We start from the raw sequence: 19636 nt of genomic DNA, 5'->3' as shown, positions 1-19636 counted from the left end.
GGCACACTTGCCCGTGATAGATCCACCAGGACAAAAAACGATCTTTTCTCCAAATTGTTCCCTATCCTTTATTGCGGACAAACAATGTCCTTTTGTAAGAATCGGCGGGCGCGTGAAAACAGTCAATTTCCTTAATCAAGTTGTGTCAAGAATGGCCCCATGAGGCAGATGCAACTTGTCCTTCACAAACCAAATTATTTTTAAAGACTCTTTCAAAACCCCTTCATCATTCCACTTTCTATCTCACAGGCACCTTCCTCTCACTCGCTGCATTATTTTCTTTCTCTCCCTCTCTTTGTCTCTCTCTATCTCTCTATCACTCTTTCTTTTTCTCTCTTTGTCTATATAACACTCCAGCACACTCTCACTTCTCTTTCTCTTGGTTCTCTCGCAATATCTCTGTCTGTATGTCTCTCTCACTCTCTATCTCTCCCTTTCTCTCTCTCTCGCCCTCTCTAACAAATTCTCATGGTCTAGGCTATCTGATGTGGCTGGAGGAGCCATTGGGCAGGTGGCATCCGCCCCACTATGTGATCTAGGTCCGCGTAGAGGAAAAAGGGTGGACACCCTAGGTTCCCAAGCCAATCAGTGCCAGATATGTAGCATGGCAGCATTAAAGCCTAGTGGGACGCATGGCCAGAAAGAGAGGAACCTGGCTAAGGAGGGGAAGAAGCATGGCAGGACAACAGGAAATCCCAATCCTAAGTGATCAGGTCTCATGAAGGTCCCATGAAGGGGGAACCCCTTTTCACTCTGGGAATCCCAGATACAGACATAGCTGGGCTGAGGGAGGATAGGCTTTCTTGGGCTGTCTCCTCTCAAAGAATACATGGTAAAAGACAACACAGGAGGAGATGACAAAGGGACAGACTCACAATAGTGTAAGAGGAGTAAAAGAGAAGAGCATCTTAAATGCCTTACTATGAAGATGTGAAAGATAGGAAAGGAGGAGAATCCAGAATCATCCAGAGGAGAAGAATGAAAGTCAGGAGTGGTGGTGAACTGGGTCAGATCATCATTGCAGCACATAGAGGAGGAAGGAAAGATAGGTGTCAGAGAGGAAAGTGAAGCAGGACAAAACATTAATAAAACTAGTAACGGGTATCCAGAAAAGAGAGAACCTGTTCCACCTCTGCTGGTGGCAGCTCTGGCAGAGCAGCATGCTAGTAATTCAAGCTGCAATAGCCACGCCTCCCGGGCCCGGTGCATTCCTGAGAAACATGACCAAAGTGTGGCAAGGCCTGGAAAAAGTCCAGACCCCTAGAGTTCGATAGGTGGTGAGCACCAGCGAAAGAAAGCTTTGCGTCCTAAGTACAGCAACATCGGCACAGTCCTGACTACAACGTTGAAAACATGTGAGACCCGCACCAATCATGAGAGAGGTGCTTGGGATGCTTAAAGCCCCACTGATGGCGAATGACGTTTGCTTGACCGCCAAGAGGCAGAGACCCAGGGAAGCGAGGGATGGACTGAAAGGCAACTGGCCTCAAGCACTGAAGAAAGCTGAAATGTCTTTTTAGTTCCATTTGCGAAGATTCATCACCCTAACCCTAACCCTAACCCTAACTCTGGGATATTTGTGATGAAGAAGAAACTTGGTTGAACACAATTTCTTGAGTCCAGAGCCATAAGTTGCTCCCTCATTATTGTAAAACTGTCTCTTTGTAAAGCGCTTCACTAACACACAACACTCTCTTTACCAAATCATTCCGTCAAACCCCTATTTGTTACATCAATGTCGTTCTTTTTTTTTGTTGTTGCTATTCTTGATCATTTTTATTTTCACATTTTCAATAAACACAAGCACATTTCACAAATCACGAGTCATCTGAATATTAAATGCAACAATATGAACCATGTAAATCACAAAGAGTATTTATCCGCCATCAACTAATCCAAAACCCCAAAAAGGCAAATAAATGGAAAAAGAGACGAAAAAAAGGGGCTGGGCGGAGGGAACAAACACACAAAACCACACACAGACACACACACACACACAACCAATAACTCAAATAACCAGATATCCCTCAATCCCACTGATACATAGTATAAGCCAACCAAATTAACGGTTTATAGTGATCGCCTCGAAAACAAAGGGTCGAATTACAAAAGCATCAAATACAAGCCCTTGAATAACAAACCCTCGACATCTTATATTTTACATATAAAAGTGCAATTCCATCTAAACCAGTCAATGTATATTGACAATATACATGGACTGGTTTCAATGGAAATGCACTTTTACATGTAAAAAGCAGCATTTTCATGCATTGTTGTGTTACTTTAAAATGTTAAATGGTGCTGTCCAGTGCTGAAATTTCAGCACTAGCCAGCCCCTTGTAACGTTAAAAAAAATGTTTTCTATGGAATGGTATTTCGATGGAAAAAATGCTATGGTTTGTGTTTCGATGGTTTGTGATTGGATAGAATGACCGGATACCAAATTGGTTTATAGTGATAGCCTCGAAAACAAAGGGTCGAATTACAAAAGCATCGAATACAAACCCTTGAATAACAAACCCTAGACATCCTATATTTTACATATAAAAGTGCAATTCCATCGAAACCAGTCCATCGACAATATACATGGACTGGTTTCAATGGAAATGCACTTTTACATGTAAAAATCAGCATTTTCATGCATTTATGTGTTACTTTAAAATGTTACATGGCGCTGTCCAGTGCTGAAATTACAGCACTAGGAAGCCCCTTGTAACATTTTTATTTCTTTTTCTATATTGGGGTGCTCCCCCAGCTCCCCAACCCCCTCGCCTACCACCCTAACCCTAGCCCTGGCCCCAATGCTAACCCTAACCCTAATGTAACCCTTAAACTAACCCAAGCCCCAACCCTAACCCTAACTCTAATTTAACCCTTAAACTAACCCTACCCCCAACCGTAGCCCCAACCCTAACGCCATTTTAACCCTTAACCAACCCAAGCTCCAACCCGAACCCTAACCCTAGCCCCTAATACTTACCATTACATGTCGATGGAACCATCACATTTTTTTCAATGAAATAGGCATTCTATGGAATGGTATTTTAATGGAAAAAATTCTATGGTTTGTGTTTCGATGGTTTGTGATTCTATAGAATGGCCGGATACCAAATTAACCATACTGCTCATTAAAGGACGCACACATCTCAAGATATTTCTAAATCCTTTCCTGCCTTGAAAATAAAACCTTTACAAAACTAGACTAAACTAGCAACTCATACACCCAATCCTCCATCTGTGGTTTCTTCATCACTTTCTACCTTGTACGTAGCTGAATTCCCACCGCTGGTAAATTTTGGTGTAGATATTTGGATCATCCCCTAATTACAATAGTGCAATATTCATAAGTAGGTTTTTCTTTGGGACAGTAGTGTCAAAAAATCAACAGGGCCTGTCATCTTCCAAGTATATGAAGATGGAATATTGTACGAATACAAAAGTAATTGGACAGTCTGTAACAAAAAGATACAGTTGGTATTAACACAAGCATGCAGTAATTAACAACAATACTTGGAGCAGATGTCTGCACCCAGAAGCTCTCAGATGTTTTGGACTATGACCATGCTGGCTAGCGATGATTTTGGAGTTGTTGTCCAAAACATTTGCAGAGCCACAGGTTGCAGACCCATGGACCAATTCCAGAAATCCATTCAATTGAAGGCAGTAAAATCTATCAACCGAAGATAGGCTTGATGGATGCTTTTCTTTTCTAAATTTTTATTTTTCTGTTCTTAGCATCTACTTATAATTATTTTGAAAAGTTAAACCTGGATAGGCTTGAGTGGTAGTCTGGTAAATTCATATGAAGGTCGCTCCAGTAGCTGAAACAATTGTAGAAGTACTTAAAAGTGAACCCCCAAAACTACTAGCTTGTTTGGAAAAGTGGCACATTCCTGTACCCAATTTCCAAATGTAAATCCAGAAAGACAAATTATTTTGGATGTAATTCAAGCTTGATTTTGGTGGCCTTTAATTAATATATAAATTGCAGACAGAATGCTGGATGTGTGCCTAAGCTACACAGCTGAGTGTTAAACAGAGATGTTTAGTGAATGTTGCCCAGCTAGAAGAAACCCTGGAAAGATACATGTTGAGCGTGTGTTATACAACATGTCTTCAAGTGGTTAAGGTTCATCCTGCAGAGCTGGTAGTAATACATATGTTTTTTGAAATAATTCATTGGGGTGGTTCTTTTGATACTCTGTTGGCGTCGGCACAGACAAAATATCTATTGAAGCAGCAGAAAGCAATTTGTTGTGATAAGTGATCAGGTTTTCAGAAACGTTTGGTGAATTGTTGGTGTGCAGAGATGGGACAGTGCATTCATTTTCGAAGTCCTGTAGACGTCGTCAGATGGTGCAGAGTGAACTGAGTGGCAAATAAGCACTCTCTGGACACTTCATTCTCGTAACGGAAAAAAGGCATATTTAGTTCAAACATCACTGGATGGAGAAATACTATGCATGGAATGCAGGCGTGGAATGGCTGCCTTATCTAAAGGAACATAAAACTGCAGGAAGCAGGGATCAGACATAACAGCTTTTGCCGAAAACAATTCTCATTTCTCATTTCTTGTCTGCTGACAGTTGCATTTTAAGCAACACAGCGATTCACACAGAACTGTTGAATGTGAAATGTTCTGAAAGTTAGGCACAGCCACTTTTAAAGTGTACTCCAGTAATTTCCTGGACTTCTTTTAATGCATTTTGCAGTCTCTATGTAGTGGCAGAACTGCAAAGTGATTTCAGTGCAGTTGCTAAGGTTTACTGGCTGGTATACAATGTAACACTATAAAATATGTTCTTACGGTTTAAATGGTGCAGTGTCTAACGTGACCTCGCTATTCCTCAAGCTGCACAATGGCTTTCTAACTTGCATACCCATTATTTAATGGTGCGCAATGGGCCTCGTTACAAGTACGGCGGTGAATGCAGTGGTAACTTTAGCAGTGCATTACCGCACCGCTGTACTACAACTTTGGTGGTGAGGTGTAGAAAAAACCTCCAGCAAAATGCTAGAGGTAATTCCGCCACCTTACGGCCAGAAATTGGCAAAATCGGCAGAATTACTGCTGGTAATAATTCTGCCAAAATCCCCATGGAGTCCAGCTGCATGAATGGGGTCTAACACTGCCATACGACCACTTGCAATCCAGTGGTAATACCGCCGCAGCAAGTGGCAGTAACTGTAATTCCATTTGGCAGTATTTCAGCGGATTTCTCCCCAGAATACTGCCAGACTTGGAGTGAGGCCCAATGTCCGGTATTATCGCATTTTACCTCACTCTCAATTATGTGTGCCAGCCATTTGACCTTAGACATCCAAGATTTCTATTGTCAATGTACTGCATCCTTAGCCATTAGTGGTTCTGAAAACTGCAGAATCCAGCGGTTATTGGTGGCAGGTGGTACTGGATGGTGATCTTCTGTCTGTTGATGTGATTGCCTTCCTAGACCTCGGCTTAAAGTTACCCATAAAGGAGCTCATTTTCAATGGGGGCGTAACACTTTGATGGAAAGCATACAAATCTTGCAGAAGGCGTTTATGTCTTCTGTTAACATTAACCCCCATTTTCATTCATCAGAGAAAAGGCAGAACGCAACTTGCATTTCTGCGGCCTTTCTCCCCCTCTGCCATACAAATGCTTGAGCATTTGCGCCAGCATGAATTTTCTGGAGATCCCTATGGGATCTGCCGGCAGCCTTTATTCACTTTGCACAGCAAACTGCAAATGTGCAGGGCGCAAGCAGCGTTCCCACATGCAAATGAGGAAAAATTGGTGCTGGGGAGTCATCTAGGTTGTATTCAACACGTAAATGCTCCCTGCCGTCAAATACCGATTTTCAGGAACTTGACCTGCAGTGTGTTTTAACACCTACATCACTTTTCAGACATGTGTCTTTTACGTTTAGCATCTTCACATACTTGAGCTCCGACATTCCTCTGTGTGTGATACTCAAGTGGTCACCTTTCCAACTCATCAGTGACAGATCCTGCAGCGTGTGCCTATCTTCTAATAAATGGTGACTGGTGTTTCTGTCTTGTGGTCTCAGATGGGGTATCTGTTTAGGTTCATTCTTTCCCACGTCTCCTGACAGGTACGCCTACATACATTCCTTCTTCTTTCAATGGATAAGGTGCACTATATTCCACGATTTGCACTTGTCTTTCCCTTGCATCTGTGTTGTTCATTTCTGTTGGGTTGTTGTGGCAGATTTGGCGCAGATTTGTTGGCACATTCCTAACATTGCATGGGTATTGTGAGGGGTGTGAAGAATCCTGTGGATCCCTCACTGAAACCCTACCTAAAGTCTCCTACCAGGTGGCCATGGGTAGGCTGAAGCTTCCTGATCCCTACCCTTGGGGTGGTGTACTGCGGAAGGATCACCTGGGTGGAGACAGGGCCCAGGGTAGTGAGGAGATTCCATGGGATGAGACGCAGTATCTTTCCTCGGACAGGGAGATTCTTACCACTATGCCAGAAGAGGTTATGGGTTATTGTCATTTTAATATCTCTCAACCTCCTGTTAAATCTAAGGTGGTAAAACTTAAGGTTAAAACACCAAAGCATATTATACCAAAAGAAATTATTTTTTTTTATCCCTAGAATCAAATGCCCTCCTCAATACCAAGGGAACACTAAAAGGAATGGTGGGAATATTGCATTTCCTATACCATCTTCCTCCAATAACGTTAAAACCTACAGTCCCTCTGTAGAAATTACTGAGGGAATTGAATCTACCCTTAAAGACACAAAAGAAGTAGAAAATCCTGACTTTGGGAAAGTAAACTACATGTCCCAGAATCCCATAGGGACTGAGACAAAGAAGAGGGCTGTAGAGGCAGGTAGATGTAGAAGACAAGCCATTAGGCAAGGGTCAGGCAATTGACATTAATGGTTTGCACCTGAAACCAATTGCCCTACCTAAGAGGCATAAAAGGCTGCAGCAGGAGTGAGAAGAAGGAAGGAGAAGGAGCTGGAGCAGGAGCTAGAAGGCTGGCTGTAGTAGCAGAAGTAACAGAGCACAAGACTGGCAGTTCATGAGGAAGTACGATCACATAAAGGACGCCGGGACGTGGAGACAGCAGATTTCACCTGCTAGTTCTGAGAGGGTCCTGTGTTCACAAACCCTGCCCTGCCATGGGTGCACTGAGAAAGACATGCTGAGAGTGGTTTTCCCAGGTGCACCTTGTGGCTGTTATTGCAGAGCCGTGACGGTGCTGAAGCCTCAGGCCTGCAGCAGTAAGCAAGCCGAGGGACAGCGGAGCGAAGGTGACTCCCAGTTGGCGCGGCCGGATCGGAAGCACCCGTGCTGCAGAGGGGTGTGAGTTCCAAGTGTGCCCAAAGCAGTAGTAGAAGTAGAAGAGGTCGGGAATATGAAGAAGCCCACAACCGCAGTATTCCTGAAGCCGGTGAGTAAAGCTTGGCATTCAGGTTCACCTCAAAAACCTTGCCAGTAACTGTTAACAGCTCTAAAGTGGCTCGCATACTAGTAGTAGCGAGTGTAAACTGTTTAGTCATTTTTCTAACAATGGAAATGTATCATGCGCACTTCTAGTAAAAGTCGTAGTGCTTGCGTAAGACGAACAGCATTTTTTAAGGCGTGGCTAAGCAGCCATGAAGTGAGGACGGCTTTTTCCATGCTAAATTCGTAGTGGAATGCCTGACATTATGCCCATAGAGAGTTAAGAGGAGCAGGCATATGCGCGCATAATCAGGCACATAACCGCAGCAGAACAACCGAGAACATGCCGGCCAAACAAAACAACGTGGTGAGCGGCAGAAAACCCAAGATGTCTCCACAACCCTTCTTGTTGAAACGCAGCGTTTCTCCTTCTCTTCTTCCGTTTATTGAACTTTTAACTCTTAGATGGTTTTTCTCAGAGATTTCAGATAAAGGCACATTAGAAAACAAAGGTGTTATTTGTGAGTGGTGGGTGTTTGGGTCAAAGGTGGGGGCCTGATCAGAATGACATTAGGCCATTAAGAACTCAGGTATTAGAGAGTATTCCTCATGGGAAAGGGGGGAATACCACGTCTTCTCCAATGAAGTCAAAACATCTCTCCAGTAATTGTCTACTCCCATGTGATTCTCTCTCATATAACCGCCTGTCATGATCACTGTTTCCAAGGAGCCAGGACCAGCCCAATGTCCTTGGAAGCAGGCCCCTAACCCTAATCCTAGGCACCAGCCGGTCCCTACTGGGACCTTTTGGACCCTGTCCTGGCGCCGGTGGCACCAGGCTCATCAAAACCATCGGTCCCGGCACTGGAAGCGCCGGGCTCATAATTGGTGTGAAAGTGCTTGGGTGGACTTACCTGCGGCAGACCATGCTGCTTACTTACCAGCCACTTAGAAGCCCTCTGTGAACAGGAACTAATTTCTTACCTGGGTGGGGCATCTCCACTCCCTGGATACAGCACTGGAACTCTTCTGGAAACTGGAACTCTTTTCTTACCTAGGCGGGGCCGTGGAAGAAGACGCCTCATCACTCCAAGGCTATTTAAACCACACCCGATAGATGAAACGTGCTTTGCGTTATTCTGCATCTGCAGCAGAACGCTCACCGAGTCTGTTCCAGCCTTTCCTCTTTCGATCCTGAACCTGCAAGAATTATACTTACCATTCCTGTATCCAGTCAACATCAGCACCTGCAAAAGACAAGAAACAACAGGTTAGCAAGACAAACTTTACAAACAGTGCTTTCTCACCTGATCCATCAGCAGCGGCCGTGTCTTCACGCTGCACCTTCGCCTGCAAAGACAAAAGCATTGTTATACTTACCGGCACGCCGTGAATTCCGGATTTCTTCATTCTGCATCGCCGCCTGTGAAGACAAAGTTTAGTTAGCATTCCGCTGACTCCGGCGCTGCAAACCAACATCTGAAAGACAAAAGAAAAAGACATTAAGCAGGTATTTACTCACGCCCATCGCGCTCGTCGCAATAAAACGCCTGCGAATACTCCGGCGTCTCTTTAACACGAACTAAGCTGCAAGGAAAGAGACAGTTAGAGCGCTTGCCATACTTACGAATTTCCAGGCGCTTCACTCCATCTTCCATCCCAAGAGTCCTGCAATACATAAGGGAAAAGCATTATACAGAGTCTTCAATATTAACGTGCCACGCATTTAAAGACTATAAAGACAAAAGGTGTCCAGAAACTCACCGCTCGTGCAGATAACGACGGTAACCGTCCTCTGAATGCAAGAGGCCAATGTTTCACCAGTGAAGGAACTGGCAATGGCACCCTGCACCAGACGCAAATGGAGAGCCCAGCATTCACCTATCTAAGGTGAGCACGTTGACCTGGGGGGGGGCTCTACAGAAAAGCTGGGAAGAGAGAGAGAGAGAGAGGGACATTCAACAACCCAGGCCATTAACCCCCATATTCTTTCACCTGCAGAAACCTCACTCTTCGAGTACGACACACAGTGCGAAGAGGTTCGACCCCAGAAGCCAATCGAGTCCTGCACATCACTTTTCGAGTCACAGACACCCTCCTGCCAAGACCCGCGCCTCCGCGGGAATCAGGTGAGCGTTACACCGCCCCCAGCATCAGGATCAGATAGCGGTTGTCGTCCCCTAGTCACATGGGAGGAGGTCAAAGCCGGGGAATCTGTGAAAAATCCATTGGATTCATCACAGGACATTGCAGGTCTTCTTTGTTCCTGATCTAGGGGAAATGCACTTCTGGTCACAGACAGTGTTAGGTTTCTGGATTGCTTGCATGCAATTAAGGGAGTTTCTTTGAAAATGTTTCTCAGCGCCTCACCCATGCTAAATATTGGTTGTAGGTCCTTAACAATCCTTGTCCGTTGTGTTAGTGCTGGATTTCCGCTGCTTCGGTATTGTAGCAGGTTGTCACTGGGTATTTTCAATGCACAAATTCCCGGTCAATTTATCAGGTTGAGTGACCGTTTTGCAAGCAGAATGTGCAGTGTGGCAAGTTATCTCTTGTATTCCTGTTGGCGAATATATATTGGTACTGAATGGCCTCGCAACAGATTGCAGATCATATGTGTGGCTTGGATGGACATTTGCCCAGTGAGGGTATTTGTTCTAGTCAATGGGATTCTTGTATGCAGCTGTTTCTAGCAGGCAGTTTCTTCCAACATATATAGATGTATCCAGAAGTTGATGCTTTTCATGGAACATTCTATGGTGAATGTAATGCATTGGTGGAAGACATTTAGTGGTTTGTGGAACTGTTTTGGAGAATATTCACCATCTTTCCAAATCAAGAAGATATCATCAATGTAGCAGATGTATGTTAGTGGTTCCTGGGATTGTTGTTGTAAGAACTCAAGGTTTGCCATGAAAGGATTAGCACACTGAGGTGCCCTTTTTGTTGTCCATTGTGGTTTGTCTTTTGTAGGAAGTGTCTTCCTTTGAAGGGAAGGGCAGTGTCCTCTTTACACTGTCTTCTTCATCCCTTGGCAATCTCATTTTCGTCTATGGCTTTAATTATCGGCTTTTCCCTGGCCACATTCAGATATTCTTCTCCTTCATCTCCTTCACTCCTGTAATCTTCTAACCAACTGCCTAACTGCCATCCACCACTGTCATCGCATCCCACCTATTCAGCAGATACCAGGCTGTACAAATGGGCTCGTTCAGATCCAACCTTGTCTGTGGGTTCACCCAAGCTTACATCTTCTGCTCAACTGGCCTCAATCTGTACATTGAACCCTTGGGGACTCTCCTAAAGGACCCCAACATAGCCATCTATCAGCACACTGATGACACTAAGCTGTACCTTAAGGTCAGTGGCCCCAGGATATTGCTTACTCCTGCACATTTCTGGCTACCATCCACACATGGATGTCAAACACCTCCTTCAAAATGAACCCACCAAGATTGAATTTGTTCTAATCTGTACCCCCACCAAACAACAACTAAGTGGCTGGGTGGTATGAGCCTGGAAGGATCAGCTGTCAAACTCCGTGGCCATCATTGTTGACAGTAGCCTTTCCTTCCAAAACAACATAGCCAAATGTGTGCAATCCACATGGCTACAGGGTTCCACACTCTACAAAATCAAACCCTTTATCCCCCGCTTGATTTATGCACAGTCCTTCAAGCCCTCATGCCATCCTTACTGGGCTTCAAGCCACGTACCTGTACCTCAAGCCAACCCAATGTGTCGCAACCCGCCTCATTACAGGGCACCCTCCAAATTCAACTGCATCTCTCCAACACTGCGAAAGCTTCACTGGTTCGCCCCCCCCCGACCCCTGGCTTGGATCATATTCAAAACTGCATGCATCACCTACAAAGGAGTCTTGAGTGTAGTGCCAACATACTTGGAAGCTAAACTCCACACCCCTGGAGGCTCACACACCTCATAAGGCAACACTATCAAACAGTTGGAATCTAAACTAGCCTGTAAAGGAAAGACAGCTGTTCCCCTGCGATCCCCCAACCAGGTGAAACTCAATCCTGAGAGAGGCTCGAAATGCCCCGCTAACCTTCAGTTCCTGCAAAATGCACTAAAAATGTGGTTCTTTCAATAATGAGCGCCAGACAAATACAAACTACTCCCTCCCTCCAACAGTAGTGCAGCGCTACTCTATAAAATGCCACGCCCAAAACTTGCACCCTCCTGTTGTTAAGTACCCCACTTCTCTCAAGCTAAATTCATGCTATAAGCAATACAATTTAAAAGAAAATAATTCTACTCTTGGCATGGCTCCTCATACTACTATCTTTAAAGATGGAAGTCGTCTTTCCTTCTGCCTCCAGTGCCAACCCCACTCTCCAATCACTTTCCTACTGATCCCTTCCCCCTTTCACCCATGGCGCACAACCTTGGTGTTCTCTTTGACAGAGACCTGAAACTCGACAAGTACATTTTGGCCTCTGCCATTGCAGCTTGACTTCCTAAATATTAGAAAAATGCACCCACCCACACCTCATGCACCACTGAACTAAAACCTTTCTCTCTACTCTTGTGCTCCGCAACCTGGACTACTGCAGGGACCTACTTTGCAACATGCACCCTTTTCAACCTACCCAGATCCTCCTACGCCTCTACCCACCATTGCTAATTGGATGGATCTCCATCTAAAATGTCTCTTTACATTCCTGCTACTCATCTATAAATCCATCCATGGTCTTGCCCCCACTACCGGGTTGGCTGCTTCTCACTGTACTCTCCCTCTCAGACGTTCCGCTCCTCGTCTCTTCACGACCTATCAGTCGTCTGCTCGCCCTGGGCCTTATCCCACTCCACTGGAAGGCTCCCCCCATCCTTCAAAGCCATATCTTCAGTGGAACTCTTCAAAATGATCCTCAAACTCTGGCAACCAGCAAAAGAAGGATCCCCCCAAAACCCGTCCATCCTCCTATCCAAAGGAAGCACCCAACCTACCTCTCCTGCATCCTGCTCTCAGGATGGCCCTATGTAATTTGAAAATATGTAAAATGTGTCCACGGGTTCTAAGTTTCTGAAATACTGTTAGGTCCTCCAGGAGCTATTTCTGTTATATGCTCCTGTCCTCATGCCTTCACCACCAGGTATATCACTCAATGAAACACTGCTCTTATGTACAGGCACTTTACCCTAGGGCACCCTCTGCTCTCTTCCTATTTGGTGAGTCATTTGTTTGAAATGACAACCGCTTCTTAAATACATACAAATACAAATAAATACAAATAGAATTAAGTAGCATGCTGGGGCGTCGTGCTATCACTGGTTACCACTGCGAACCACCAAACCAGCTCTGCTGTACTGCCAATTCCCAATGCCTGTATTCTCTATTAGAAGACCTGTGTGTCAAATAGTTTTCTGGGCACATTATAGGACGGAAAAACTTACAAAAAGAGGGCACTGTGACTGCAAATACATGCACAACAAGTACACAGATGGGATTACAGATCTCAGCTTCCTACACAGAAGACAAAGGGCACTCAAAGCAAAACATCATCAGAGGCAAATACTGAAGAATTCAGGGCCTCCTGCCACTCGGAGAGTCAACAGATGCTGTGGTGTGTGTATAGCAGAACTCAGTGCCCCATGGTGCTCTGAGTGCCATCAACACATCTAGAGGCGTGCAGGGCAGGACTCAGTGCTTCATGCTGCTCGGCTTGGCATATTCTGATCACAGGGCCTCATGGTGCTCAGGTATAGAGGCATGTACAGCAAAACTGGTGGTCTCCTGGCACCTGGAGTGGCATCTTAACATCCAATGGTATGTGCAGTAGAATTCATGGCCTCATGATGCTCAAAGTGCCTTCATCAGATCGAGGGGCATGTACAGCAGACCTCGGGGGCACATGACACTCTCATTGCCATTTTCAGATCCAGAGGCATCTACAGCAGAACACACGGCTCCATGGCCTTCACATTGCCCTCATCAGATCCAGAGGCATGTACAGCAGAACACACCGCTCCATGGCCTTCACATTGCCCTCCTCAGATCCAGAGGCATGTACAGCAGAACAGACCGCTCCATGGCCTTCACATTGCCCTCCTCAGATCCAGAGGCATGTACAGCAGAACACACGGCTCCATGGCCTTCACATTGCCCTCATCAGATCCAGAGGCATGTACAGCAGAACACACGGCTCCCTGGCCTTCACATTGCCCTCCTCAGATCCAGAGGCATGTTCAGCAGAACACACCGCTCCATGGCCTTCACATTGCCCTCCTCAGATCCAGAGGCATGTACAGCAGAACACACGGCTCCATGGCCTTCACATTGCCATTTTCAGATCCAGAGGCATGTACAGCAGAACACACCGCTCCATGGCCTTCACGTTGCCCTCCTCAGATCCAGAGGCATGTACAGCAGAACACACCGCTCCATGGCCTTCACGTTGCCCTCCTCAGATCCAGAGGCATCTACAGCAGAACACACCACTCCATGGCCTTCACGTTGCCCTCCTCAGATCCAGAGGCATGTACAGCAGAACACACGGCTCCATGGCCTTCACATTGCCATTTTCAGATCCAGAGGCATGTACAGCAGAACACACCGCTCCATGGCCTTCACGTTGCCCTCCTCAGATCCAGAGGCATGTACAGCAGAACACACCGCTCCATGGCCTTCACGTTGCCCTCCTCAGATCCAGAGGCATGTACAGCAGAACACACGGCTCCATGGCCTTCACGTTGCCCTCATCAGATCCAGAGGCATGTACAGCAGAACACACGGCTCCATGGCCTTCACGTTGCCCTCCTCAGATCCAGAGGCATGTACAGCAGAACACACCGCTCCATGGCCTTCACGTTGCCCTCCTCAGATCCAGAGGCATGTACAGCAGAACACACGGCTCCATGGCCTTCACGTTGCCCTCATCAGATCCAGAGGCATGTACAGCAGAACACACGGCTCCATGGCCTTCACATTGCCCTCATCAGATCCAGAGGCATGTATAGCAGAACGTGCCATCGTCAGATTCAGAGGCATGTACAGCAGAACTCCAGGTCACATGGTGCTCAGATTACTCAGCCCAGCATGGAAATAACTAATGCCAGTTGTTTCCTAAATATGGGACAAGTATAGCACAAGTTTATCAAGGTGATCGGAAACAAAGTTCACCCTCACATGTCACACCCTCTGGATGTGCATTCACATATTGACAAACTTAACAGATCAAAGCAAACTAGTATATCCACAACTGGGCTCCACCATGCCCCATCTATATGCCTTGCTCTATAGGATGCTCTGCTCAATGATACGTTCTCAACCACCAGCTGACTTGGAATCCTGTATCCAGGCAGGGTTCTTGGGCCAGGACTGGAACCAGATATCACGAGTTGGCTTTAGGAATGGACACATGACAGTCTAGGTAGACACTGGAGATCAGCTGACTGGCCATCGGCTGGGAAAAAATAATGTTAATATGTGCTAGTGGCAGTAGTATGTCGTAGAATGTTCCCTGTGGTCCTCCGCTGGTTTATAGATCAGGTCCTTCTGTAAGGCAGAATTCCTGTAGTTACGACAGGTGGTTACTGGAAAACAAGCCATGCCGGCCTCCAATAAGTATACTCATAGTTGAACTCATATTCCCCAATCGTGGTTGTACACTCACCATTAGCTGAATTATCCGTAAGTGCATGAATAATAAGTCATTATTGCCCAAATAAATGGTACACAAGACTTGTTTTGGTTACACTTTCTAATTCCTTGACTGTCACTGTCTTTTTTTCAATTCCAGCGGGCTTTCAACGCCACTTCCTTCTTGCGCCATATTTCAAAGATGGGCCACAGTGCGGAGGCCGAAGAGGCACCAGCAGAGGCGTCTCCGGGAGAGTAGTGGAGCAAGCGATGTTGAGAGGTGAGCAAAACTTCTTCACCCCCATCCATCCTGCCCATCTGTGCCTTGAAGAGACTTCCTGCTAAGCGTCTCAGGTAGCGTTTAAGAGGAGAGCTCAGCCTTCATATTCACTCAGTCGCCTTCATATGCTGCTGGCAAGACGCTAGATTAGTGGCCGGCATGTCTTTGCTGATAATTGATTGAACCCACTGAAAGCCAGACTCTTTTTGGGAGAAGGAGACTTCATAATTTTGACCGCTGCCGAAGGGTTGGGCCATCATCTCGTCCCTGGTGGTCAGCTCTGGATGAGGAGTTGAGTTGGAGAATTTAGTGGACAATCTTACTTTGATTTCCATATTCACTTTTACTTAAATAGGTTGACTTGACTAAAGGTTGTGTCAGTCATTGGGACTGTCTGAGATGTTGGAAGCTTGCTCGTTGCGTTGTTGGGTTCTATTGTGTGTGACACGGGGCATGGTTCTGAGTTCATCCAGTGGTTGGGCAGAGACATGTTTGCGGCCCCTTGCCTGTTTTCTTCCGTCTGTCAGCCAGTTGCCCCATGATGGGTAGAGATAGTTAATTCTAGGCTGACAACCTGTTGGATTTTGTGGTATTCCTGAAGGAGTCCTTGGTGGTGGCTGGGATTCAAAGATGATACTTTCCATGGAGATATCATGGGACTTTCCTGTGCAACAATTCTTCCATTCTTGGACCTTGTTCTCTTGCTATGTGACAAGGGGTGCCTTGTGGGATTCAGGTTACATTAATTCCATTCCAAACCTGAAAGGTCCCTTCTTCTTACTTTGCGAGTGTGGTTAGGGAGGTGAGGCGTCATGGGGCTCAGAGTTGGGACATTATTTGCAGACACTTCACAGTCATAGTTCTCTTCTTGTAGAGGAGGGGTGATGCGGCGCCTTATGGGGATCAGGTTGATTCGTTACTAGCTGTCAGTATAAGTTCCTGGTCTGTCTGTCTCTCTCTCTCTCTCTCTCCCACTCCCTCTCTCTCTCTCTCTCTTTCTCATTTTCTCCACCTCCCCCTGGCAAGATATATTTGGGACTTTGTGGGGACTTTGGGGTGGTACCGTTCATGCAGACACTATAAAGTATCAGTGGCTGAAAAGTAAGTTTGGGGTCTCATTGGGTGCAGAGTTGGTGCATTCCATGCTGCCATTTTAGCACCCCTGTCCACTTTCTATCATGGGATGGTCGGGGTAGACATTCTCTGCCTTGTAGGGTTCTGGGCTGGTTCAAGCCATTTGCACGCCATGGATGACATTTGCTGACTTCTTTTGGAATGAATGTCTTGCTCAGAATTGTCTCTTCTCTTCCAGGTAGAACAAGAAGACTTGACGTTGGAGAGGTCCCTGTCTTGAGGGCTTCCTGTCAGGCACTGCGTCCATGCATGAGCTCGTGGTGACACCTGTCTGCATGCTGTCTGCGGCCAATGGCCGCTTTCCTTACCCCCACCGGCTCCCATTCTCTGTCTACCAGCCCATGCCCCCTTGCCAGTGGCTTCTCTTCCCTGCTCCCAAACCCCTTGGCGGGTCCCCACTTTGAGAGGTGCAGCTCCCTGATACGGATGCATGAAGGAGACTGCACAGCGGAACACCCCAGATGCTTCCTCCATGAGGGCTTCATTGCTGCATCGCCAGGCCCCAGCTTTCCCACTCAGAGCTCAGCTCTCTCTCTCCAGGACCTAGGGCCCCTACACTACTGTAGGTGGGGTTTAAGAGAAAGCAATGGTGCGCAGCATATATCTTATAGAGCATGTCCTCTGCCTTCCGCAAGCAACATTAGGGAAATGCTCGCGGCGCATGCCCTGGTTAGGGGAAGCTAGTGTTGAGCAGCTCCAGGAAGGTGGGTCACCAAGGGCAACATTGTTTGCGATAACCTACACTAGGCAACTGCACATCGGCTTCGTCCTTTTTCTAAGCCCCTTACAGAAGCTCGACCGGATCGAAATGATTCCGATGACCAACCTTACTATGGTGTCTGGGAGAGCAGAAACGTAGGGACTAGCAGGGGTCCTGAGTGAGCACTGATTGGACAATGTGAAGGAGGAACCGCTGCTGCCAGAGAGGAGAAGCAGAGAGTCAGGGGAAGCGATTGGCGGGGTCGTCCTTTAAAGGTGAAAGTCCCTTGTTGGGTGGGTTTGTGTGTGTACCGCTATGTGAAAAACGTGCCTTCCCTCGCAAACGTGTGCGAACAGCCTTCCCGGTGAACAGGTGCTCTTCCCCGTGCCAGTACTCCTCTGCCATTCTTGCGGAAGAGGGTCCTTGTGAAGGTCTTGTGAAGGTCTTGTGAAGGTCTTGTGAAAGTCTACTGCAGCAGAAGTGGCGACCTCCTCTTACACATGAAAAGTAGGCCTCCTGATGAACATGTGGCACCCCCGAGCTAATTTCACATCTGCTTCTGGCATTGCTTGGGCCTACAGTGTTATGTTGTGTCTGCGCACATGCGTGCGTGAGTGCGTGTGAGTGAGCGTGGAGCCATGAAACGTCTGCCGAAGTTAAGAGATGTGAATATTCTTTACTTGTTTACAGCCATGAAATAAAGGAATACATGTTAATATGTGCTTGTGTGATGATTCTATCACTCAGTCCTCTGGTCCAACACACCCCTACACTTTCTTCTCCATGGGAAGTATAACCTTCACCTTCGACCCCACGACATCAGACACCTCGGCCTTGCTATAGTGACTCAAACTGTGTTTGAGATCAGCATGCTCGTGCCAGTTTCTGCCCATATACAATGGGATGAATTTGTTAAACTTTTGGAGGAAAATTACACCAACACAAATGGCAAATATTTACTATGCATGTTTAGCCTCTCATCATGCGGATAAGGAAAGGCTGAAAGAGGGTTACTTTAACGTGAATCCCAAAAATAAGGTAGTAGGCTGTGGCAGGCCATCTCTGATATGCTAATAGACAGGCTTGCATTCTGCTCCTTGAAAGTGGACTAGTGTGTGCTCAGCGAACAAGGTCAATCCTCATCCAAAAATACATGTAGGCTGGTTGGGCTCCTTTCCATCTTTACCTTTTACTTATTTTGCTTTATTTTTCATCACTACTGGACCTATTGAGCACTTCTCAAGTCCATCAGGCAACCACTCACATTATCTTGCACCATCCATCGTCTGATCTAGACATTGCCATCACAGCCACAATATCTTGCACCATGCATTGTCTGGCCTAGACACTGCCATCATAGTCACAATGTCTTGCACCATGCATCTTCTGCTCTAGACAATGCCATCACAGCCACAATATCTTCCATCATGCATTGTATGATCTAGACACTGCCATCACAGCCACAATATCTTGCACCATGCATCGCCTGGTCTAGACACTGCCATCACAGCCACAATATCTTGCATCATGCAACGTGTGATCTAGACACTCCCATCACAGCTACAATATCTTCCATCATGCATCGTCTGATCTAGACACTGCCATCACAGCCACAATATCTTGCACCCATGCATCGTCTGGTCTAGACACTGCCATCACAGCCACAATATCTTGCACCATGCATTGTCTGGTCCAGACAATGACATCACAGTTAAGCCTTGCTACTAAACCGCGCTGCACATTCCTGAAATGTTCTCTTATGCTTACTATTCTATTCCATTATTTGTTTGTATTGCGCCACATTCTCTGAGGGCTCGGATAACTCACAAGGACTCACAGACACATAAGACAAAAAGAGGAAATACAAGTTCCAAGGAGGACTAATTAACCAATGTCTCTGTCAAATTAAGTCTTCAAATGCGTCTTGAACTGCGAGAGGCAGGAGCACGTTTTCAGAGGGACGGAAGTACATCCCATAAGGTTGGGGACCATCCGTCAAATGAAGCACCACCATATTTTTTCAGAGCAAACCAAGGTTGACCTAGCAGATTGTCCTTGTTGGAACGAAGGGCTCTTCTGAAAGGTGGCTTCCTAATACGTTCTGAGAGATAGCAAGGAGTGTTGCCTGACAAACATTTGTAGACAAGAGTGACGCCTTGTGCTGCACCATATGGTGCACAGGGGGCCAATGGGCCTCATTACAAATTTGCCGGTCCAGAAACAACGGTACCGGTAAGCTTGCCGGTACCATGTTTTCTGGTTCGGCACACTACGAGTTTTGCTTGCGTGTGCCTTTCAGCCCGCCAGGTCTGACCTGGCAGGCGGAACGGCACCCGCGAGCACACCATGTCGGATGCACCGGCACCATTCACGAATGGTGCCGGTGCATCCGCCCTTCCCATTCCCATTGAGCACTATGGGGCTCAATGGGAATGGGTAGTTATTATTACCGGCACCAGGCAAAGGGGTATTCCCGGGTCTGTCAGGGTTGGAATGCCCCGGTAGATGCCCATTGC

At 46.5% G+C, this 19636-nt stretch overlaps 1 protein-coding gene across 1 annotated transcript in view; it reads left to right on the top strand.

Annotated features, from left to right (window-relative positions):
- Positions 1-17838, top strand: part of PNCK (pregnancy up-regulated nonubiquitous CaM kinase) — a 474806-nt gene extending 456968 nt beyond the window's left edge. Inside the window, exons 11-12 of the mRNA XM_069645371.1 lie at positions 15167-15286; positions 16599-17838. Coding sequence (XP_069501472.1) covers positions 15167-15265 — 99 coding nt within the window. The 3' untranslated portion in view covers positions 15266-15286; positions 16599-17838. The remainder of the gene's footprint in view (positions 1-15166; positions 15287-16598) is intronic.
- Positions 17839-19636: the final 1798 nt, after the last annotated feature.

Source organism: Ambystoma mexicanum, chromosome 2p (genome assembly GCF_040938575.1).
Source record: "Ambystoma mexicanum isolate Mex_15411 chromosome 2p, UKY_AmexF1_1, whole genome shotgun sequence".
NCBI classification, from domain to species: domain Eukaryota; kingdom Metazoa; phylum Chordata; class Amphibia; order Caudata; family Ambystomatidae; genus Ambystoma; species Ambystoma mexicanum.
This window is presented reverse-complemented; position numbering and strand designations above follow the sequence as displayed.